The 24,387-nt window shown below is 47.2% G+C and overlaps 1 protein-coding gene and 1 non-coding gene across 2 annotated transcripts; both read left to right on the top strand.

Annotated features, from left to right (window-relative positions):
- Positions 1-11,599: 11,599 nt before the first annotated feature.
- On the top strand, positions 11,600-11,671 carry trnad-guc (transfer RNA aspartic acid (anticodon GUC)). The gene has a single exon. It is a non-coding gene; the product is annotated as a tRNA-Asp (tRNA).
- Positions 11,672-12,230: 559 nt separating this feature from the next.
- On the top strand, positions 12,231-21,328 carry LOC125728204 (splicing factor U2AF 65 kDa subunit-like). Its single transcript, XM_049005250.1, has 10 exons — positions 12,231-12,279; positions 14,245-14,419; positions 14,767-14,870; positions 15,119-15,270; positions 15,621-15,737; positions 15,825-15,963; positions 17,193-17,272; positions 20,215-20,337; positions 20,429-20,543; positions 20,703-21,328. The coding sequence occupies exons 1-10, from the start codon at positions 12,231-12,233 to the stop codon at positions 21,077-21,079; spliced, it is 1,431 nt and encodes a 476-aa protein (XP_048861207.1). The 3' UTR covers positions 21,080-21,328.
- The last annotated feature ends 3,059 nt before the right edge of the window (positions 21,329-24,387 follow it).

The following is a 24,387-nucleotide window of genomic DNA, read 5'->3' as shown; positions in this document are numbered from 1 at the left end:
AGTAATCTTTAGTTATAGCTTTCAGGGACTGGGATATAGATAATTTAGAAATGTGCTGCTTTTTAAAACACTAAGTAGGATTCCAATACTTTTCCAAGACACGGTATAATAGTATAATGTATTGTTGGTGCGCTGTGGGAGGGAGGTGCTGTCCTGGCAGGGGAGACAGGTGACTGAAACCTTTTGTAGCGATTTGTTCCGCCTGTCTGTTGGGCAGAATTTAGTTTGCTCTCTTTGTGCTTCCAGTAAATCTAGGTCCCGTTCCCATCATACCAGCAAGTCCGTGCAGGGTGGATCTCTGGCTAATCTCTTTTGTTGTTTGATTCCCTCCACGGAGGAAAAAAAAAAGAACTCGAGGTCACCTGCGGTTCCGAACCACATCTCCAGCAGGTCAGTGATCTCAGAGTAGCACATGCCGTTTATAAGCCAAAAGAAAAATGGTTGAAAAGTACGACACCTGTGTTATTCTATTTTGGTATTTAAGTGACAGAATTCCACTAAAGGTGAATTAAAAACTTGCTTAATTTATTGAGAAATGCTGAAGAAGTAAATGAACAAAGGATGAGAGAAGCTGCTGGAATCTGAAGCAGACATGATGCAGGTTCGAAACTGCACAGTTTTGATCTGGAATATGGGGGACACAATCCACATTATAAGCACTGAGCTAAATGCCAAGTTTTAAATGGCTATTTATCTATTACAACCATTGTTTCAGTGAAAGTTGTATGCAGATGTTTATTACTTAGTAATAAGGCAATATTTGGCTCAACTATGGTTTGTCTGTTACTAATGAAATAAACTTTTCCTATATATAGAGACACAGGACTTTTCTCACTTCTGATCTAAACCATAATTTAGTCTGTTCTTATTTAACATGACACTATAATAAAAATACATCCGAAGTTAAAAATCCTGGAAGACTGCGTCAAATAGAGCAGCAGAGCACCGCCCCCAAACAGCCTCTGTGGGGCAGCAGTGAGCTCAGAGTGCATCCCCCCCCCAGGAGGCAGTGTTAGGAAGAGCAGGCTGCTGTGGGACTTGCTGGTGACCCCAGGGACTTGGTCTTGCCGTTGTCCTCTAAGGCCTGGGCGAAAAGGGCAGGGTTATGGCTGGAGTGCCGCTGGCGTCTCACAAAGGGAAAGACACTGGGGCATGATGGGAAGGAGAACATGTTAGCGTTCCGCTAACACTTGTGGCACTGCCTTTTCTAAGTCAGCCATGTTGGAAAATCCTTGACTACCGTGGAATTACAAACAGAAACTGGAGAGCATCACAGGGGACGCAAAAGCAATTAACATTACAGAACTCTGTGTAGTCTTAGTGACGAAGCTAAGCTGAAGCCAGCAGTTCACACTAAGCCCAAAAATCCCTGGAATTAATCGTTAACAACCCCAGAAACAGAACCTGTGTGTATCCCACACCAATATGAGTCTTATCCCCTTATATAAAATACATGGAATATATTACAGAAAGACCCCTTTTATAGAAGATAATAGTTTTACCTTTTTTTGGTCTCTTGTGGTTCTATGGCTCTAGCCAGCATGTTTTTGTAGAGATCGGACTTTAAATAGCGGGCGTAGGAGTCCTGAGGGTGAGAGGAGAGGCCGAGAGCCCGTTTTAATGAAGCTGTCATCCACTTTCATGGCTGTGCACAGTTAATGCTCCTACCTTCTTCATCAGGAAATAGATGTGCATCTGGGCGTCATCCAGGACAAAACGATGTGGGCTTTTCATGCCCTGCAGGGTCTTCTCCATGGTCTTGCTGTCCACGTTTACCCACTTGCTGGCTCCCGGGGCCAGGAACTGCCTGGGGGGAAGGAAGTGATGAGCCTGAGCTTTGCAGTCCCACTGGGAGTAAGCAAGTGCCACATCAGGGCCTGCTCTAAATTCAACTGGGATGCAAACTGTCCCACTGGGCCACAAGGTCGCACTCACTTGTAGACCTCTTCCACCTTCTGCGGGATCGTAGCGCTCTCGCCGTGCCGGATGTCCTCACAGGCCTCCCAGAAACAGAGGTTCTCCACTGTGAATGAAACAGCGCATGCATCAGCTACCTGCAGGAGGCGCTCATCACGATGCCAATATGGAGGAGAATTGCCTTTCATAGAGGGATCATGATTATTAATTTAGCAGATGCTAGATCCTATTTTTTTTTTTTTTTGAGAGGGCAGGGTCAGTCAGTCCCTGGAGTAACTGATCGACGGCCCAATAGTGAGGTCACTCAGCTGACTCTGGGATTTGAGCTGATGACCTCCTGCAATGAATCCCAATCTGCTGAGTCACACACTGCCCAAATAGGCCCGCAGTGATCAAATAATGAATATGATTCTTACTTGCTGACGATGCCTCCATGAAGCTGATCTACTTGGGCGGGGGGGTCTACATGCTGCTCACCACTGAACTCCTTCTCCAGGTACTCCCTGAACTTGCACCGTCCCAGAGGGTCCCTAAGGAGCTCCGTGAAGCCGAACCCCCATCGTTCCACCCGCAGCTTGGTGGGTGTCTCCACCCTGCACCAGGAGGCGTGGAAGTGAAGAGACGACAGTCACCTCTGGGGGTGTGGCCCTGAAGAGGCAGGATGGGGCGCGGTAACGCACACTCACATGTCGGCATTCAGCGTCCAGAGTGCCGTGTCATCTGTTATCCAGGGGTTGCTGGGGGGGCAGCCTTGCATCATGGGGTCATGGTTCAGGTACTGCTCGCTGAACTTAAGGAAGCTGAACACAGAAGACCAGCCATTCCCAGTTTTAGTCCTACTTTCTATAATCCTTGCAAGTCATCAAATATTCAGGTTCAATGCTGGCATATTCCAGCAAACTGGAGCTCGAAATGGTGACGAAATGATTATACGTCATTGAACCCTATAAGGAAATTCTCTTTTCATCTCCTCCATCTTGCTCTCCATAGGTGAGAGAAAGCTTGGTAGCAAAGGGCAGCTGCCCGTAGAGGCTCCCAGGAACCTGGGGGTTAAGGGCCTTGTTCAAGGACCCACAAGTGTGCTGAAGCCAGGCTTGAACCGCCGACCTTCTGATCAATATTAAGTAATTATTTGCAGTTAAATACAGTTCAATTCAGTTTAATAGTCAACCGGTTTCAATATTAGTTAGGCATCATTAATCCAGGATATGTGTGACTCTGAGATTTATGGTGAAAGATGGATGGGCAGATGGACGAAAGAACGAAATAACGAGGTTAGATTTTCACAAAGAGCAGTCCCCAGCATTTTTGTCAGAATTAACATGAAATAGATCCCCCCCCCCACCAATCAGAGGCACAGTATACAGAATACCCAGAGATATCCCCCAGTTAGGGACTAATGTGGACTGGTGTCGAACCAGTGGTCCCCCAGCTATGCTGGGACTGAGGCTGAATCACAGGTGTTGGGGGGGGGTAGGTGGGGGAGGCTGTTATCCAACCTTTCCAGGCAGATGGAGGACTTGACCCTCGAGCGGCCCAGGGATTTCCTGATGTGTTCAATCTGGTGTCGGGAGCCATGAAAAATCACACGGGGAATATAAGAGTCAGAAAAAAGGCACAGCATGGTACACATCCAAGCCCTGATAAGAGCCATGCTGTTGTACCTTTAAACAGAATTTGTCAATATCTGAGAGCCAACAAAAGAAAACGACAACACAGATGTAGATCCTTCCGAAGCAATTTTCTTATGACAGCATTCTTAAGAGCCCACTTAATCACCCTCTTTGGTTGTTCTTGGCAACCATCCCATCAGCTGAAATAGGTTCACTCTAAATTCTTTCAGGCTTACCTCTCTTTTGTAGTAGTCCGCGTTCTGTTCTGTAAAGAAGGAAGAAACAAAACCGTCTCTAAACATGATATAAGCCACATGTTTATGGGAGTTTTACTTGCGCAAAAATGTTCTGAGGGCACAAGGTTCATTGGTTCAGAGAGATAACCAATCAGACTGTAGAAGTGGTGGATACAGGCAACTAGAGGAGGGGGGGGGGGTCAACCAATCAGATGTCTTGTTCCTGCCTCCTCTAGTTCCTTAGACCCACCTCCTCTACAATCTAATTGGTTATCTCTCTGAACCAATCATTTTTCCTTCTGCCCTCAGAACATTTTTGTGAGGGTAAAACTCCCACGAGCGAATCACATGCAAGGAATCAGACAGTAGGAATTCTGCTCACACTCAGCTCCTGGCTTTACTAAGCAGACATCCAGTCTAGAAACCATGAATAATATAGCACTATTACGAGTATGTATTGTGGGACTGCTGACGTACTTACGTTAGCATGGAAAACGAGAGCAGGAAGTGAGGAAGAAGTGAGACAGAAAGATGAGCACAACGAAGTGCTGTCACACTCACACACGAGCTTCCCTCGGATGCCCTCCCACCAAAAACACTGATTATCACTTCACTTCCTTGGGTAATTTGGGGGCCCAAGGCAACAGCCTATTCTGCCTATAGCTGCCATATATATATAGATATTAATATACATATTTTTTCTTCATGACTTTGATCTTATCTAGGCCCCGAGCGGCTCTCTTGTTTGCCCGGATCCGGTCCTGTGACTGACAGAGGCGATAAACAGCAGGTACTGGCATTACGGAAAAAATGTATATGCTTAATAAAAAGCTCAGACCAGCTGGACTCGGGAGTTGTGCCGGTTCCTTCGCTCAGGGCCTTGTTCTTGAACGCTGAATGTTCCCAGCTGCAGAAAATCAGAGGGTGAGAAATCCTTAGCTGAACTTCAGATGAAGAGTGAGCTCGTTTCTCTCAAGCAGACTGACGCCGGTCTAACGCTGCATTAATACCCCTTAGCACTACTGGTCACATTTCCCATGATGCCACTGGGTACAGCCCATGGCGACACTGCCCAGTAGGGGACAGTGTGACAGCTTTCCAAAAGGACCATTCGGTCCTGGAGGGCCAGTCGGTGACACAGTATCCATGATCAGGACTGGGGTACCCTGCTTTACAGAATAAACTAACCAAATGTCGATACTGAATGCAATCTGATTTAACATGGTTTCCTTAAATCCCAATTAAAGTGCTTCAGATCAGCTCAGGACTTAACAGCAGAGAGACTATTTGGCAAATTATTACGCTGCTATTTGCAATTACATCCATTATCTCTCCGCTAACATGCAGCATTAAGCCTGAGCCGCAGGAATAGAGGTCAGATAATGGATCCGGTATTCCGGAGGTGGGATCCTCTTCCAGCTCGTTTAAAAGGCCCAACAAGTGGGGGGGTGGTGGGGGGGGAGACGCAAACACAGCATGTCTGCATTTTAGCTTCAGGCCGTCTCCCAGTCCCTTCGCACTCCTCTCTCCCAGATCCAAGCATCACCAGTCTTAGCGATGCGTCTCGTGTTTCTCGGGCAAAGAGAAAGGAGGCAGGAAGCGGCCATTTTGTCATTTGCTGGTTTTAATCCCCCCCCCCCCCCCCAGCTTCCCCCGTCCACCTGGCCGTACCAGAGTGCAGAGCGTCCCTGCCTTTTAAACACGAGCAGCACCTGACTGGGGGGCCCTACGCTGCGTGGTTTTTGGCTCAACTGTGTTTCCGTCTAATTGGCGTCAAAACGGTGGGTTTCATCAATGAAGGTGGTGTGTGGCTGAGCGGGTTGGCAGTCGCCGCCTATGACTGGAAGGTTGCCGGTTTAAATCCCACAGTCAGCAGAGTGACATCACCACTGGACCCCTGAGAGAAGTCCCTAAACCCCCAACTGCTCTAGTCTCAATAAAAGGTACATCTGCAAAATAAGCTGAATTTAGGATGTGATCCGCAGCTGCGTGGCTGCCATTCCCACCTCCTGATGCCGCCCCGGATGGGGATAATGGCCCACATAAACGCTGATGCTTATTAGCCCTGAGAGATGCTGCGCACCCAGCAGAAAGGGGCCCTAGTGACGGCCGGGATTAAGCCAGATACACACCACACTCTGCTCCTGTCCCACACTTTCATTCTCCACTCTCCTGTGTTATTCATGAACTCCAAATTACACTCAGCGAGGGTGCAGTTGCTCATTCCCGCAGCCTGCTGTCCTGTCTGTCTTCTGAAAGCTCTCGTCCCACAGAACATAGGCTTCTTCCCAGCTAAGTAAATATTTCATGATCACACTGAAGCAGTAGTGGGTTATCAGGCCTGAAGTGATATATTCCTCCCCCACAAAGTATGCATGGAGACACTCTGTGTGTCTTACTTAACGAAGATAAAACTCCCCCCCCCCCCCCCCCCCCCCGTGAATTTTGCTGAGCTCAATGCTCTGGAGATGACGGAGATCGAAAATTATACCGGAAATGTTCCATATGTCCTTACAGATGTTTCCTTTGCCTTCCTTCATTGAACAAACCCGTTGTCGTGGGAGAGAACTGCACAACCCCCCAGCTCTCTGTGGGGGAATGGGACCCTGCCTATGCCTTCCTGCCAATCCTGCCAAGTTTCCCCTGTAAGTTGAAGGATCTCCTAACAGGCCTGCATGTAGATTAATGTCATACCCAGGACAAAGCAATTGCAGGTTAAGGCCCTTGCTGAAAGGCCCAACGGAGTAGAATCACTCTGGGCATTCACAGGATTTGAACCAACAACCTTCCACTTGCTTGCACAGATCCCTAGGCCCAGAGCCACCACTCTGCCCCACAACCTCAAAAAAATCCTAGAATCGCCCCCAGCCTGAGGCGATATTCGAGCTGCCAAGGTGCATTGAGTTCAGGTTTACCCAGTGTGTGCTTTACTCTAATCACAGCATACTGGGTTTTCGCCGGGGCAGATGTAGGGAGTCAGGGGTTTCGGGGGAGGTGCTTACTGGCGGTCTGTTGACGAGCCAGTAGGCCTGTTCCTGACATTCCAGCACGATGCGGTCCGCCTTGCGCCTCTGTTTGGCTGCCCTGGTAGGAGCAGAGCAGTCGATGGAGAGTCAGAAAGCATACTGGGTAATTAGCATATAGCGGTAATCACTGAACTGCAAGGTAGGGTTTTCATTTTTCTGTTTCCTTTTTCACTTAGAAATGGATTTCCGACTCTAGTGTTTAGGCTGAGGTCTGATTTAACAGATAGGAGGGAAATTATGACCACACACCATGTTACTTTTTAATTTAGGTAACATCATCATCCTCTTAATACGAGATTTATTCATCCATTCTCATCTGTCCCCTTGTGTGCATTTATGAAATTGATTTCATAGCTCGATGCGACAGTATTCCCGGGCTGGGGTGGGGTTTACCTGAGCTGCTCCTTCGCCTGCATCACCACGAAGTCCCAGGTGTGGTTGATCCGTTTGTGCAACATGTTGTAGCTGTCCTGCGGAGACGATGTTTAAATGCGACATTGCCAGGTCGCACGGCTGGCTGCGTTGCTGCATGGGTTCACGTTATGACTCACAGGCCGAACCCCTCCCAGGATATCAGCTGGCAGTGTCGGATTCACAAACCCTCTTACTGATGAGAACCTAAAATGCGTTGACCCTGACGCAACATGGCGGCAAGTTGGTGGATGTCTATGTGCGATCCTACTATGTGCATAATTGGTGGGAGGTTTTCTTACACAAAAATGTTCTGAGGGCAGAAGGAAAATGATTGGTTCGGATAGATAACCAATCAGATTGCAGAGGAGGCAGGACCAAGACATCTGATTGGTTGCTCCTGCCTCCTCTAGTTGCTCGGATCCACCTCATGTACAATCTAATTGGTTATCTCTCTGAACCAATCATTTTTCCTTCTACCCTCATAATATTTTGTGTAAGTAAAACTCCCATGAGCATTCAGCTATCACATGATCTCATCAAGCAATGCTTCAGACCAGCGAATAAGAATAGCATTGAAATGTACATAAATAAAAATTTTCTCTTACCTTTTCATAGTCTATCAGCTGCCCTTGCTTTCTGATATTCTTCTTAGTCAAATAAATCGCTTTAGAAGAGCAAAAGAAAGACATGGCAAGAAACTGTGTTTTTCTATTATTCTAGTAAAGGGAAGTAATGATGTAATAGGCGAGCACATGATTAATAATTGGTAATCACCGTAATCTAGCTCGGAGGCTGGCCACTGCTGAGAGCTCCAGAAGTACGGAGTCTAGCAAAAAGGAGATGCTGTCATTTGAAACTATTCAGAAGCAGCGTGACAAAGGTGCTTTGTGATTTAACATGTCAGGGACAAGGCGGGTGGAAGGCATTTTGCTACTTTAACTGGCATTGGTTCTCATACATCAGTGTTTCCCAATCCGGTCCTCGGCGACACACAGATGATCCACGTTTTTGCTCCCTCCCAGCTCCCTACCAGACAGTCTACGTTTTTGCACCCTCTCAGCTCTGGAGCCCGGACCAGATTGAGAAATACTGTCCTACACGGTAATTCCGCAGTCTCTCCAACGAATAGTTTCGATATGCGTGCCCCCCCACATGGCCACCACCCTCTCGCGCTGCCCTCCATCTGAAGAAACCGTGGTTTTAGGTTACCTGGAAGCGATACGGCGTCTCGTCGGGCCGCAGGACGAGCGTCCTGGGGTCCTTTAGGGGGTAAATGTAGCCGTGCTTCACGATCAGATTCCCCACATGAAGTGCCTCTGAAAACACACAAAGTGGTCACTCATTTCCACGTAAACTACTCAAAGCTCAAACAAATCCACTACTCGTAGCCCAGATTTAGGCATAGTAATTCTCTAAATTTTTGTCAGTGGAATACAGTAGAACACACGATAACTAGAAACTGAGTAGGCATATTATATTTTATTTTACGGTATAGCAAGTAACTGGAAAAAACGTTGACATGGTGCACAGAATAAGCCGCGGGGATGGTGCATTCCTCATCGGAACTATAATTAATTACGAGTAATTGGGACTTTCCACTTTCCGGCTGCCTCCGCGGCCATTGGCAGTCAGGCGCTCCCGGGGGTTTCAGACCGGCGCAGCAACAGCGCTGCTAGGGGGAAGCCTAGTGTTTACAGGGAGGGGTAACTGCTTACCGGGGCAACAGGTTTTTTGCCCATTCAAGTCTGTTAATGCATCTGCCATCTACTGCCTAAAAGTCCCCTCCTTTCCATTCCGACTTCTTTTCCAATCTGGGCTGTAAATCAGGGAAATCTGCTCCCTTGCTATTTAAAACCTCATCTGCATCGCCCGGGAATTCAGGACAACAGCGTCTTGCAGAAGTGCATAATGAGGGAGACGGATAGCGATATTTCTCCAGGCATGACTGACTGCCTCTGGCTATCAGCGAAGTTTGCATCGGGACTATCAAACCGTACAGCTCAGCATGCGTAGCGGCGCGACTCGGGACTGGCCTACAGATTATTTGTACTAATAGCCTCTCAGCAGAAAGATAAATAATTCAGCAGATAAATTGACGCCAGGGGAAGAAAATCCCAAAAGCTTCAGGCGAATGGGGTGTCTATGTTATGGACAAGCTCAATTCTGACATTTATTAATTCACAGGCTCAGCAATATCAATGGAACAGAACATGCTTCTGTCAGACACGTGAATTGCATATGCTTACACATAAATGCAGCTAGGCTAATCTGTTGTATGGATGACAAATTCTATTACTTCATTTGTATTTATTATTCAAAAGACTCGTTTATTTCTGTTATTTTATTACAAAAAAAAAAAAACCTGATGACGTCTTTCGCCAGCAGGGGCGCCATCGTCGTCACGAAGGGAAAAAAACAATCGATTAACCTCACATAAGAGCACCAGGTAACGCTTCCCTACATACTTCTCGGCCCTACCTTCTTCCATGATGGAGTACTTCTGAATTAGCCACTCCACGATATCATTTCCTGGGAAGGCATAGCGAGGAAGGCATCTAGTTAGAGTCGAGAAATGCATTAAGCCGTCATAAATCAAAAACGCTGAACTCGATAAATAAATTACATAAATAAATATGAGCGCAAGGAGATCGATGACAGTCTTAATGCACAGGATTCCCGAAGACCGCCGATGTATGGGCTTTCCTGTGAAGGGCTTAAATGACCATTAGGACCCGGCCCCCGGGACACTGCACGGCCGGGTGTAAGACAACCCGGGCGGCATGAAAAATTATTTTTAAAAAGTAAAATATGTATCGTGCACCTGTCATCGCATGTGGAATCACTGTGATTAACAGTCTTTGATTCTTCATCTTTATCCCCATGTCGGGATCTTGCATCGCCACAATGACTTGTTCAATCTGGGATAAGAAGAATAGTCAAAATCGTGAAATCAAGGTGACGACAGACATAGTGAAAACGTTCAACCTAGTAATATAATAATTGCTTAATGTGTGATTTGATATGTAATCGTTATATTCATCATTAAATCACCGGAGAGACACACTCATATATTTAGGCATATATATAAGTAAACTACAAGGTTTTTCCTCTGACTATCTTAACTGCACGTCAAAGACGTTATCGGATATTCCCGACTACAGACTTTCGGTTTGATCATTTATTCGCGTTATTAATTCGGCTCCTGATTACATTAAACTAAACATGCTCAGATTGTTACAACCTTTGCTTGTCGGTTATTTTTGGGATCTTTCTGGATGGGCTCAAGGCGGGGTCTGTAAGCACAAGCAAACTGCCAGCACTTTTGTTTTACATGAAAATAGTTTGATGTCGGCCTATTGCGTTATTGTCTGGCTATAATTTGGAGGCAATATTAAACAATAGGCCCATATATTGTAAATATACATGTTGTGTTGTTTTGTTGTTATCACAAACGTATAGCCTGATCATAAATTTCATGGATACCTGGATGTTGTATGTTCCATTATATTTATGAATGAATGATTTATGTGAAGTCTGGCTTAGATTCGAGAATTAATCATATAGATTAAAAAAAGTTTTCATTTAAAACTTATCTCATATAATAAAATCCTCGTCCGAACGAACATATGTCAGAATGAAAAAACATTTAAATTATTTTTGTGATGCATCAGTATCAATAGCTACAACGTCATAACAGATATAGATATAATGCGGTTCATACTTTTGAAGTTGATGCGTATCTCCCGAAAAAAATCAACTCCAGAAGAGTCCGCGTCTGTAAATGCCTGAACTTCGGAATCGATCCTACCTTTGTTAGGCGCGGCATCTGTGTCTTGCAGCTGTTCCCTTGGATAAAGATGTTAATTGTCATGCTTACAGCATCTCGATCTCCGGCGTTTGTGAAGTTGGGATTGATGCTGTCCTGTGTTTTTTTTTTCCTTCCACACTTAAGCTCTGCTTGTTACTGCCCCATAGCGGAGCGCAAGTGAAACGGACTACCGGAGATTTGCACTGTTTTTCTGTTAGGTGTATAATCAAAATATGACTCAGTTTGGCCAGTTAGAAAAATATGATAATAGAAAAGTATTCTTTTCCTCTCACTTTTTTTTCTTGATTTAATTACCGACTTCACGTACTTACACTGTGTCCCGTTGCACGATGTAATATTGCGAAACTATGATTTTGTGGCAGTGTTTTGTAAAGGAATTTTCCGTTTAATCATCGTCTTAGTATAAAGCTATATGGTTGTTCTGGTATCAGTGGACGTACATTATGTATTTTTTCTTCTCTTGAGCACCATGGTCATGACATGAAGCTCAGTCATTGATTACTCGCAAATGTTAGTAGTCATCCGCTGTTTATCTTGAAGATGTAAAAGTAGTGCGCGTACATCTCCTCGTTAGTATAGTGGTGAGTATCCCCGCCTGTCACGCGGGAGACCGGGGTTCGATTCCCCGACGGGGAGAGTCTGCATCTTTTTGCCTCGGTCTCAAAAGGCACCAAGCTAGAACCGGCCCCGTGTTAGTGGAAACGGGGCTTGTGACTTGTACTCATGCATAATATTCTGCGGGTCGCTCAGCAGCGCAGCATATGAAACTAGACTCGGATTGTAAGTGTGTGGTTTTGATAATTGATGTATGGATGGATGGATCCTTAATAAGAGATATAAACAATAAGGTCCAGTCGCCAACTAATCATGTAAAATACGTCATAAACTCATGGTTGTTAAACCCAGAATAAAAATGAAGACGTATAACTAGGAAAGTCAACTTGCACATTTCAATTTTGGTTCGATATAATCACGTTGTCCTTAACCCTCCAGTGCAGGAGGGGACGGTAATGCGCATCGAATGTTTCCGAACCTGTGTGTGATACAACCGAGGAAGAGCCGATGACTTCGGGGGAGGAGGGGCAGGCGACTCGGAAGAAAAAGCAGCAGAACCCAATGCAGCCTGTAGCCCATTCAAAGGCCTACTGTTGGACCTCTGCTTATTTTGCAATACGTCTTTAGTACGGACTGAAAAATGTCCGATTTCGATGAGTTTGAGAAGCAGTTAAGCGAAAATCGGCAAGGTAAGTTTGGCTTTGAAGATCGGTGTATGCTCCCTGTTTTAGGGTAATAAAGTGGCCGGCGTGTCCTAGCGCCGAGGATGGTGCGGAGGGCACTTCTGCTGGTTCCGAAAAGAAAAGCGCGGCTGGGAAATCGGTGCCTTTTATCCGAGCGCTCGCCGATTCTGAAACCTGCCCGATTCTTCTTCTCCCAGCTGCCGCAGGATCCCCGAAAACTGACCGCTTTGGTAAATCAGTGACATTCTTTGCTTGGCATTGTTATAGAGATCGCTAGGCCTGCATCCATCAGTGCCCGGCGTACATAACATGGACATTTCAATGAAACGTTATTGGGGTGCACTCGATGTGAAAGCCTGCGGTTTTATTTATTTAATTATTTACCATTATACACTTGGATCATAAATTGTGACCCGCGTATTTTCATTCGCAGTAACACACTATGCATGGATGTTTGTTGCAAGCGTTATATTTTCAAGATCACGTTTAAAGTTTTATGCAAATAAAAACGACCGCGACCACTTGATTTAAAGTCCGCACTTAATAACAGTGTTAGTTACTTGGTTTTTAAATACTACGACGAGTTTTCTATATAATGATTTGATTTTGTCTCTTTCCGATGCACAATAGCCTTTCCCTTGGGTCCGAAATGCTGGCCCTGTCATCCGTACAGAATAAGTCTTTCTCACACGATCGCCGTTTCTTCATGATGTATAGACTCTAAAAATCAGCCGCGTTCCCTGGAATCATAACAACTGCTTTTAGGTCGTTATTGCAAAGTCTTGCACCTGTATCTACCTTTACAGCGGATAGCAGTAACTAACAATGATGTACAGTTATATAACAATACACATATAACTTCATTAAAGTGCAGAGAATCCAGTAAACTGAATAAACTTAAGCCATACTAACGCAACTGAAATATACAACATGCGTTACAACGGAGTCGAAAGTAGGATTGATTTATGTACCTATCAAATGGCAATCTTGTCATATCAGCTCCTTATCACTAAATCACTAAAATGTCATTCGAAACGACCTGATTCGGCTAGACGAGCACTAAGTGCCGCCGTGTTTGATAAACTAGCAGTTCCAGTCATTCATATCTGCGCTCTGACTATGCCTGCGATTGCGGTAATTGGTTATTACCGATTTACGTAAGATGCATTGGCCGCTCCGTGTCTGTACTTTTGCAGCGGTGCATTACCGTAACGCTGTTATAACTGATGCATGAAGCTGATTCCTCGAGCAGCACCTGCGTTTAAATGCTTCACTGAAAACTGCACCTTCAGGGATTTATTTAAGCTTCTATATGAAGGACCTGCTGGGATAGAAAGGTGATATTTTATTGCTAGTTTAATAAAGTGCTGTCTGTCAGATTGAAACGATATTAATTACCCATCCATCGTCCAACCAGTTATCTTAGTCAGGCTCCCCTGGAGCCTATTCCAGGCAAATTCCCCATACAGAGAGCAGAGGCAAAATTCAGGCCTCCAGACTCGGAGGCGTGAGGCAACTGTACTCACCACTGTGCTCCTATATCATTAATTAGTCTGGTTATGTTTTTATTGTTTCACAACAGACTGACATTCAAGGGGATGTCCTTGTGCCCTTGAAATTATTAGCCATTGAGAGATGGGTGTGTTTGTTTCAGGAGGGTGTGATTGAATATGTGAATTGAATGGAGGTGCTTCATTCTGGTGAGGAAACTGGGGAGTTAGACCCCGTACCACATCTTGGTCTCCGTAAGTGACTTTTAAGGCATAGCGCTGGGTCAGTCAGCATCCAGCACCCCAGGGAAGTTGGTAATATGATTACTCTGTGACTCATGGGCTTCAAACCCACAACCATCCGGACACACATTCATAATCCCTCTGAGTTACACATCTTGGATTTATCGAAATGGATGGTAGGGGGGCAGTCATGTCGCTCCGCCCACCGTCTCACTGGTACCACGGTGTCGTCCCCCAGAGCGGGAGAAGGAGCGACACAAGAAGCGTAGCCGCAGCCGGTCTCTGAGCCGTGGCGAGAAGCACCGCCGCTGGAGCAAGGACTCCAGGGGGCGGAGTCACGAGAAGCGCAGCAGCAGCCGCGACCGCAAGGGTCGTGACCGACGGAGCAGCTCACGCGAGCACAAGAAGCACAGGTACCCCCCCTCACGGTCCCGGTTACAGGCACTGAAGCTGATATCTAGCATGGTTTGAGGCCTCTTAACAAGTTTCTTTCACAATCAACCAATTGGTTTCTTCGTGGTGGGAAGGGGGACTGTACCCATATTAAATTTTAACTGGCGTTTATAAGTAGCCCCCGCCATAGCGATGGGACCTCAAAGCCAGCCTAAAAAGTGGCGCATGGTCACACCCTCATGACCTTAAACTGCCTGCGATCCAAAGTTAAATGTAAACATTCTGCCATCTGTTTGTTTTTGCCAGATTCTGAGTGTTTACACTGTATTGTTTGGGGAAAACAACCTTCTGTTTTGTGTTTGGGCAGCTACTCTCCTCGGAGAAGCCGTAAGAAAAGGACATACAAGTACTGGGATGTTCCCCCTCCGGGATTCGAGCACATCACCCCCATGCAGTACAAGGCAATGCAAGGTTTGGATGCGACGCTTCCATGTGTGCTAGTTCAGTATTGCAAGGTTATGGTATATTGGTTGCAATGAAAGCATTTATTCTGGAGTGCCCTCCTCCCCCCTGCTGGTCAAAGAGGGAATAACACTTGGGATGATTTCAGACAGTGTGAAGAGAGCTTAAACCTAGGGGTTAGAAGCAAATGAAGGCGACGATCCGGATGTTCTGGCCGTCCCTGGTTGGGGTCTTGAAGCCCTTTCTCCTCCCCACAGCTGCAGGGCAGATCCCCACGATAGCTTTACTGGCAACATCCACCACCAGCGGCGTGGCAGTGACGCCCACCCAGGTGCCGATGGTCGGCAGCCAGATGACCCGGCAGGCCAGGCGGCTTTATGTCGGCAACATCCCCTTCGGCCTGACGGAGGTGAGTCCAGGCAAAGTCCCGCGTTGCCTTCTGTCATGCATACTGGTGTCATGTGTAGCTCAGTGAGTTAGGACACTGAGCCGGTCACAAGAAGGTTGTTGGTTCAAATCCCTTGGGCAGCAGAGTGATTTCACCATTGGGCCCCCGAGCGCAGCCCTTAAGCACTATTTGCTCTAGGAACTGTCTGGTCCTGCTTCTTCAATGAAATGTATGTTGCTTTGGATGAAAGTGTCCGCAAAATAAATAGATAAATGTACTAGACTTGTCAGTCATTTTTTTTCTCGTTTGCCTGTTTTGATGTCTTCAGACGTCTGCCTGTCTTCATTCAGTGTGTCTGCCTGTCTTTTTAGGAGGCCATGGCGGATTTCTTCAATACCCAGATGCGATTGGCTGGCTTATGTCAAGGTCCCACCAATCCCGTCCTCGCTGTTCAGATAAACCAGGACAAGAACTTTGCCTTCCTTGAAGTAAGAGTCTTTCCTGCCTAATGGCTGCTGTGTCCAGGCGGAGACCGCAGCCTTCCCTGATTAACGACGTTCTTCGTTCTGCCCTAGTTTCGGTCCGTGGATGAGACCACGCAGGCAATGGCCTTCGACGGCATCATTTTCCAGGGTCAGTCGTTAAAAATCAGGCGGCCCCACGACTATCGCCCCCTGCCTGGCATCTCAGAGCAGCCCGCCTTCCACGTACCAGGTCCGTTTTGCTTGTCGCCGTCATAACCTTAATCTTTATTTACCTTTGAAGAGCCGATCGGCAAGGCCAGTTTTTTGTACTCGTTACGGACTGACTGTCCTTCGCAAGCTGCGGATGTCTTGTCATATAAAGAGGGAGACTTTCACTTTTATTTACTTAATGTTGTAAATATTTAGCAGACAGTTTTATCCAAAGTGAAGAATGTTTTTTTTTTTTTTTTTTTTTTTGAGAAATCAGGGTCAGCCTGTCCCTAGAGCAAACTCGCCGGCCCAGTGGTGTGATCACCAGTGATGTGAACCAGTGATCTTCTGATGATAACGCTGGCATCCTAACCAGCTGAGCCACACACACACACACACAGCTCAGTCACTCACTTCTTACTGTTAACATAGGGGTGTTGTGTGGCTCTGTGATGTTTGCCCATGAAAAGAAGGTTGCTGGTTGGCAGGGTTGGCAGAGTGATTTCACCACTGGGCCCTTGAGCAAGGACCCTAACCCCCAAATTGTTCTAGGGTTGCTGGCTCCTATTCTAGTTAAAAATTCTGGACACACCTACTGAAAATGACTTGTTTTTCAGCAAGATAATGACCCAAAGCCCACCTTGAAGGTTATGCAAGTAGCTTATTACCTTGTGAACTAGGAAAGAGATGGTCCCCACAGCCCCCCAACCTAAACTCTATAGAGCTGGTTTGGGATCAGTTGGATGAGAGTAAGAGTAAGGTAGCCAGCTTGCGCGCAGAACTTGTGGAAACTCGAGGACTGTTGGAGAAACGGTCCAGGTGGGTACATATGTTAGCTGGTTGAGTCCGCAATGCTGTCATCGAAGCCAATGGCTCCTATTTTGAAGAGACAAAAATTTTGTCTTTGCAGTACTTCATATGCATAACTTCCATGCCCAAAGGCCTTTTACTATAAGGTGAATAACAGCTAAAATAGAGACAAATGCATTAAGAGCAGGTGTGTCCATACTTTTGACTGGTGCTGCATGTGTCAGCATCTCCCATGGAGAGCAAGATGGGAGAGACAAAAAACAGTCGTCAAACTGCCCCAGTATTTAGGTATTTTTTTGCTGGAGTTACATTTATCTGATATTATATAGGAGATAACGACGTCATACTGATTTGAAGTTGGCTTATTTCACTCGCGCCGTTTGCTCGTGGTCATTATCCGGCATGTTGACGGTTTGCTGTGATCGGCCGGCTTTGGGCGCCGTGCCGCTCTGTCTGCAGGGGTCGTCTCCACCGTGGTTCCAGACTCGCCACACAAGCTCTTTGTCGGAGGCCTGCCCAACTATCTCAGTGACGATCAGGTACCCCGCCCTCAGTCTCTGTCGCCGGGGAGCCGACCCACAACCCTCCTGTGTTTCTGTCCCACTGCTGCACGTGGAACTCAAGCAGGCATGCACACACACGCACACGCACGCACGCACGCACGCGCACGCACATACATACATAAAATAAACACTCGTCTCTGTGTAACTGATTAGTAGGAAAAGAAAGCCTGTCAAAGTTACCTCACCGCTTAAAATTCATTACAAGATACTGGGGGGTCAAATGTCAGCATCATGTTTAAAGCTAGCTGCTGAAAATAGCCGCACATTTGAGGTTTTTTTTTTTTTTTTTTAAAGATATTCATGGGATTTATTAAACATTTATTAGACATGTAGGTAATGAGTTGACAGTTACATTACGCTCATTGTTTATCCAGCTGTAAATTATGAAGATATTGAGACCCCGCTAATGTAAAAGGTACGTTTCCCAAAACCTCATGTTATCGACTTGCATAGTTGGAACCATTCAGTTGTTATCTAATGTTGTTAGCAAATAACCTTATTAGCAACAAAGGCTTTGGGAAACGTGCCTTACAGCTGGCGGCTTGCCAAACCAGTCACGTAGCCAGTCCCTGTGCTGCCTGTTGCTGGGTACCCTGGAATATTTGTATATCGGGTTAATTGCTGAGTGTTAGTCGGATGAATCAGCCGCGTCGTTTTGCTGCATGAAAATTTAAAATCGAGTCATCTGCGCGTCACCTAACTGACGAATACCTCCACATTGCCGTACACCTGTGTTTGCCCAATCCCAGTCCTCGGGGAACCGCCGACTGTCCACATTTTCGCTCCCTCCTAGCTCCCAGCCAATCAGGAACACCGAATACCTGGTACAGGTGTGCTGAGAGGAAGCAAAAACGTGGACTGACCGGGGGGGTACCCCCGAGGACTGGGCTGGGAAACACTACCATAGACTGTGCTTGAAATGTGGGGGAGATCGACCAAGTCCCCAAACGCTTCAGTATTCGCAGACGTGCCGTGTCTCACGTCCATGTCCGCACACTGAGAACGATGACTTCACATCCCGTTAACAGCGATGGGGAGCTGCGGAAGAATCGTTCCCTACATTGCTGTGTCGCTCGAAAGGCAGAAAATACTTCGGACCTTTTTCCCGGTGAACGATTATCAGCTTCACTGGAGTTTTCACATCGTGCCCCATGCCCTATTCTGTTATGACGTCAGTGATGGATAATATTACCATAACAACATGCACAGATGAGGTCGTCTTACTCTGAAAGTGTTGAAAGGGTCACATTTTAGACATTTTCTACTTCTCATTAGCATCTTTTATGATTTTTTTTTTTTCTTCCTATATCGCCACCCCACTGAAATCGGCCCATTATAGACATAATCCATACAGGCATTTAATAGTTTACCTATTTATTTTGCAAAAGTTAATCGCAAAACGTTTTGCGTCCACCCCTGCATTGTAACATTTTGAGCTCCGGTGTCCCACTCACTTTAGCCTAAACTGTTAAAAATGGCAAGACTCAGCCCACAAGATAGTGATCGCGGTTTCAGTGAAAGGTAAGTGAGAAGTGCAGTCAGTTTGTTTTTCTTTGATTTTTTTCCTCCTTTTCGGATTGTCATCGTAATCTTTCTTATCCAGTGTGAGTCACATGTAATCCAAGTCAAGAGGAAGGCTGTACCAAAGCAGCACTGGGGGGAGAGAGTTTGAATCCAGCAGAACTGTTAATGTATTTCACGTCAAAGCCAGTAAATGTGCCATAGACAGGTGAAATGGAAACCGCTGCTTGTATCCTGGTGTTTACATTTTTTTTGCAGTCCCTGCTACCGCTTTGATACTTACAGCTCTTTCATTTTTGTTCCCCACTTTGTCCCCAGCTAGGGGCCTGTAAGATCGTTAAGTCTTCGCTCATAATTTGTTCAGTAGTACTGACCTACTGCTGCCATGCCAACATGTAACACAAGGCAAGTAAGACATTCCGTCCCTCGCACGGATATCCTCCCTGTCGACGGCCTGCCCCTGTGGGGGGGCTCTGTCCTGGAGTGCTCTTAAGCATATGGGGTCCTTTTTTTGGGGGTTGAAGGCTGGGGAGAGACTTATTATGCTGATCACAGGGTATAAATTTGATTTTTTTTTTTTTTTGCCCCTAAGAGAAGGTAGGAGGTAGCGCCCTCTTGTGGCTGCCAGTGTCCCAGGTGACTCCTTTCTGAAGTCAGTGGTTAATGCGGCTTTACAGTAGATTCCTGTAGAATAAGTGAGGAATGATGTTAGCAGAGCTATTTCGTCCTGTTTGGCTTCAAGCCGTGGCCCCTTTAGCAGGACCCTGTGGCGGCTCTTAGCTTTACCTGTGAGTTTATCTCCTGTAGGCTTTGTCCCTCTAATTAACTGCACCAATGTGGTTCTTGGTTTTAAGAACAGGAAGTCAGTGATTCGGCTGGGTTTGTGTTCTGCCGAGTCGCCCCCCCCCCTCCACATTGTATACATGGAACACTTAACATATAATTAGCTGTTTTTATTTAGTTTTTTTTTTATATACCATCTAGCTTAATTATTGTGGCCCTTAAAATCAGATGCAACTCGGTCCATATTTCAAAATTCGTAGTTGGAATTATCAGAGAACTTGATTAGGAATTCAGTTGTGTTGTATATGCTGTAGGATGGGGGGGGGGGAATCTGTGTTATCATTCATTGACAAGAATCAAAATAGTTACTTTTGTACGCTCCCAGTAAGTAAGTCATGCAGAAAGGGCACAGGGGGCTTTGAGCTCTAGTGTTGCACCGTAATGTCGAGCCACTTGTCATAAAGCCATTTTCCTGATGTCTTCACTGTTTCCTCATGTCGTTTTGCAAAGTTTAACATGCTGCTTCTCCCACAGTTAAGATTAGCATTTCTAGCGAGGCGCCGTGCCTGGACTGTCGGGCTAATCGCCCCCCCCCGTCTCCTCCTCTTGCCCAGGTGAAGGAACTCTTGACGTCGTTCGGACCTCTTAAGGCCTTCAACCTTGTGAAGGACAGTGCCACGTCACTGTCTAAGGGTTATGCTTTCTGTGAATACGTGGACATCAGTGCCACTGACCAGGTGCGTGAGGTGGGGCAGCAGCTGGAAGGTCTGGGGTGACTCGGGGCTTCCGGATGGAATTGCTGACGCTTGTGTGGGATGCATCCCGCAGGCCGTGGCTGGACTCAATGGCATGCAGCTCGGAGACAAGAAGCTCATCGTCCAGCGGGCAAGCGTGGGGGCTAAGAATGCCAACGCTGTGAGTATTTGCCCTCGGCTGCCGCCTTTCTGATGTCCTAAACCCAACTTGGTTCCTGGGTGCCTCCCAGGAAGCTTAATGCCCCTATTTCTTGGGTTTATTTGGGTCCATGTAAATTTCTCGCTGTTACTCGAGACGATTGGACGATCAGGGGGTATCTGACACTCTTGTCGCCCCCCGGGACAGACGGCCATCATCGAGACGCCGGTGACGCTGCAGGTTCCAGGGCTGCAGCGGCTGCAGAGCTCCGGCATGCCCACGGAGGTGCTGTGCCTCCTCAACATGGTCATGCCCGAGGAGCTGGTGGACGACGAGGACTACGAGGAGATCCTGGAGGACATCCGGGAGGAGTGTTGCAAGTACGGCAACGTGCGCTCCATCGAGATTCCGCGGCCCGTCGATAGCGTGGAGGTGCCTGGCTGTGGCAAGGTGGGACCCGTACTCTCCTGTACCAGTGGCAAAAAGAAGACCTCTGTAGGCACTAAACACAGGCTCATGGGAGCATTTCTTGCACAAAAGTGTTTTGAAAACGGAATAATTTTTTGTGTAAGAAAAACAATCTGATTGGTTCAGATAGACGACGGACGATCTGATTGGTTCAGATAGGCGACGGACGATCTGATTGGTTCAGATAGGCGACGGACAATCTGATTGGTTCAGATAGGCGACGGACAATCTGATTGGTTCAGATAGGCGACGGACAATCTGATTGGTTCAGATAGGCGACGGACAATCTGATTGGTTCAGATAGGCGACGGACAATCTGATTGGTTCAGATAGGCGACGGACAATCTGATTGGTTCAGATAGGCGACGGACAATCTGATTGGCTCAGATAGGCGACGGACAATCTGATTGGCTCAGATAGGCGACGGACAATCTGATTGGCTCAGATAGGCGACGGACAATCTGATTGGCTCAGATAGGCGACGGACAATCTGATTGGCTCAGATAGGCGACGGACAATCTGATTGGCTCAGATAGGCGACGGACAATCTGATTGGCTCAGATAGGCGACGGACAATCTGATTGGCTCAGATAGGCGACGGACAATCTGATTGGCTCAGATAGGCGACGGACAATCTGATTGGCTCAGATAGGCGACGGACAATCTGATTGGCTCAGATAGGCGACGGACAATCTGATTGGCTCAGATAGGCGACGGACAATCTGATTGGCTCAGATAGGCGACGGACAATCTGATTGGCTCAGATAGGCGACGGACAATCTGATTGGCTCAGATAGGCGACGGACAATCTGATTGGCTCAGATAGGCGACGGACAATCTGATTGGCTCAGATAGGCGACGGACAATCTGATTGGCTCAGATAGGCGACGGACAATCTGATTGGCTCAGATAGGCGACGGACAATCTGATTGGCTCAGATAGGCGACGGACAATCTGATTGGCTCAGATAGGCGACGGACAATCTGATTGGCTCAGATAGGCGACGGACAATCTGATTGGCTCAGATAGGCGACGGACAATCTGATTGGCTCAGATAGGCGACGGACAATCTGATTGGCTCAGATAGGCGACGGACAATCTGATTGGCTCAGATAGGCGACGGACAATCTGATTGGCTCAGATAGGCGACGGACAATCTGATTGGCTCAGATAGGCGACGGACAATCTGATTGGCTCAGATAGGCGACGGACAATCTGATTGGCTCAGATAGGCGACGGACAATCTGATTGGCTCAGATAGGCGACGGACAATCTGATTGGCTCAGATAGGCGACGGACAATCTGATTGGCTCAGATAGGCGACGGACAATCTGATTGGCTCAGATAGGCGACGGACAATCTGATTGGCTCAGATAGGCGACGGACAATCTGATTGGCTCAGATAGGCGACGGACAATCTGATTGGCTCAGATAGGCGACGGACAATCTGATTGGCTCAGATAGGCGACGGACAATCTGATTGGCTCAGATAGGCGACGGACAATCTGATTGGCTCAGATAGGCGACGGACAATCTGATTGGCTCAGATAGGCGACGGACAATCTGATTGGCTCAGATAGGCGACGGACAATCTGATTGGCTCAGATAGGCGACGGACAATCTGATTGGCTCAGATAGGCGACGGACAATCTGATTGGCTCAGATAGGCGACGGACAATCTGATTGGCTCAGATAGGCGACGGACAATCTGATTGGCTCAGATAGGCGACGGACAATCTGATTGGCTCAGATAGGCGACGGACAATCTGATTGGCTCAGATAGGCGACGGACAATCTGATTGGCTCAGATAGGCGACGGACAATCTGATTGGCTCAGATAGGCGACGGACAATCTGATTGGCTCAGATAGGCGACGGACAATCTGATTGGCTCAGATAGGCGACGGACAATCTGATTGGCTCAGATAGGCGACGGACAATCTGATTGGCTCAGATAGGCGACGGACAATCTGATTGGCTCAGATAGGCGACGGACAATCTGATTGGCTCAGATAGGCGACGGACAATCTGATTGGCTCAGATAGGCGACGGACAATCTGATTGGCTCAGATAGGCGACGGACAATCTGATTGGCTCAGATAGGCGACGGACAATCTGATTGGCTCAGATAGGCGACGGACAATCTGATTGGCTCAGATAGGCGACGGACAATCTGATTGGCTCAGATAGGCGACGGACAATCTGATTGGCTCAGATAGGCGACGGACAATCTGATTGGCTCAGATAGGCGACGGACAATCTGATTGGCTCAGATAGGCGACGGACAATCTGATTGGCTCAGATAGGCGACGGACAATCTGATTGGCTCAGATAGGCGACGGACAATCTGATTGGCTCAGATAGGCGACGGACAATCTGATTGGCTCAGATAGGCGACGGACAATCTGATTGGCTCAGATAGGCGACGGACAATCTGATTGGCTCAGATAGGCGACGGACAATCTGATTGGCTCAGATAGGCGACGGACAATCTGATTGGCTCAGATAGGCGACGGACAATCTGATTGGCTCAGATAGGCGACGGACAATCTGATTGGCTCAGATAGGCGACGGACAATCTGATTGGCTCAGATAGGCGACGGACAATCTGATTGGCTCAGATAGGCGACGGACAATCTGATTGGCTCAGATAGGCGACGGACAATCTGATTGGCTCAGATAGGCGACGGACAATCTGATTGGCTCAGATAGGCGACGGACAATCTGATTGGCTCAGATAGGCGACGGACAATCTGATTGGCTCAGATAGGCGACGGACAATCTGATTGGCTCAGATAGGCGACGGACAATCTGATTGGCTCAGATAGGCGACGGACAATCTGATTGGCTCAGATAGGCGACGGACAATCTGATTGGCTCAGATAGGCGACGGACAATCTGATTGGCTCAGATAGGCGACGGACAATCTGATTGGCTCAGATAGGCGACGGACAATCTGATTGGCTCAGATAGGCGACGGACAATCTGATTGGCTCAGATAGGCGACGGACAATCTGATTGGCTCAGATAGGCGACGGACAATCTGATTGGCTCAGATAGGCGACGGACAATCTGATTGGCTCAGATAGGCGACGGACAATCTGATTGGCTCAGATAGGCGACGGACAATCTGATTGGCTCAGATAGGCGACGGACAATCTGATTGGCTCAGATAGGCGACGGACAATCTGATTGGCTCAGATAGGCGACGGACAATCTGATTGGCTCAGATAGGCGACGGACAATCTGATTGGCTCAGATAGGCGACGGACAATCTGATTGGCTCAGATAGGCGACGGACAATCTGATTGGCTCAGATAGGCGACGGACAATCTGATTGGCTCAGATAGGCGACGGACAATCTGATTGGCTCAGATAGGCGACGGACAATCTGATTGGCTCAGATAGGCGACGGACAATCTGATT

The sequence above is a fragment of the Brienomyrus brachyistius genome, unplaced genomic scaffold (genome assembly GCF_023856365.1).
Source record: "Brienomyrus brachyistius isolate T26 unplaced genomic scaffold, BBRACH_0.4 scaffold197, whole genome shotgun sequence".
Lineage (NCBI taxonomy): Eukaryota > Metazoa > Chordata > Actinopteri > Osteoglossiformes > Mormyridae > Brienomyrus > Brienomyrus brachyistius.
This window is presented reverse-complemented; position numbering and strand designations above follow the sequence as displayed.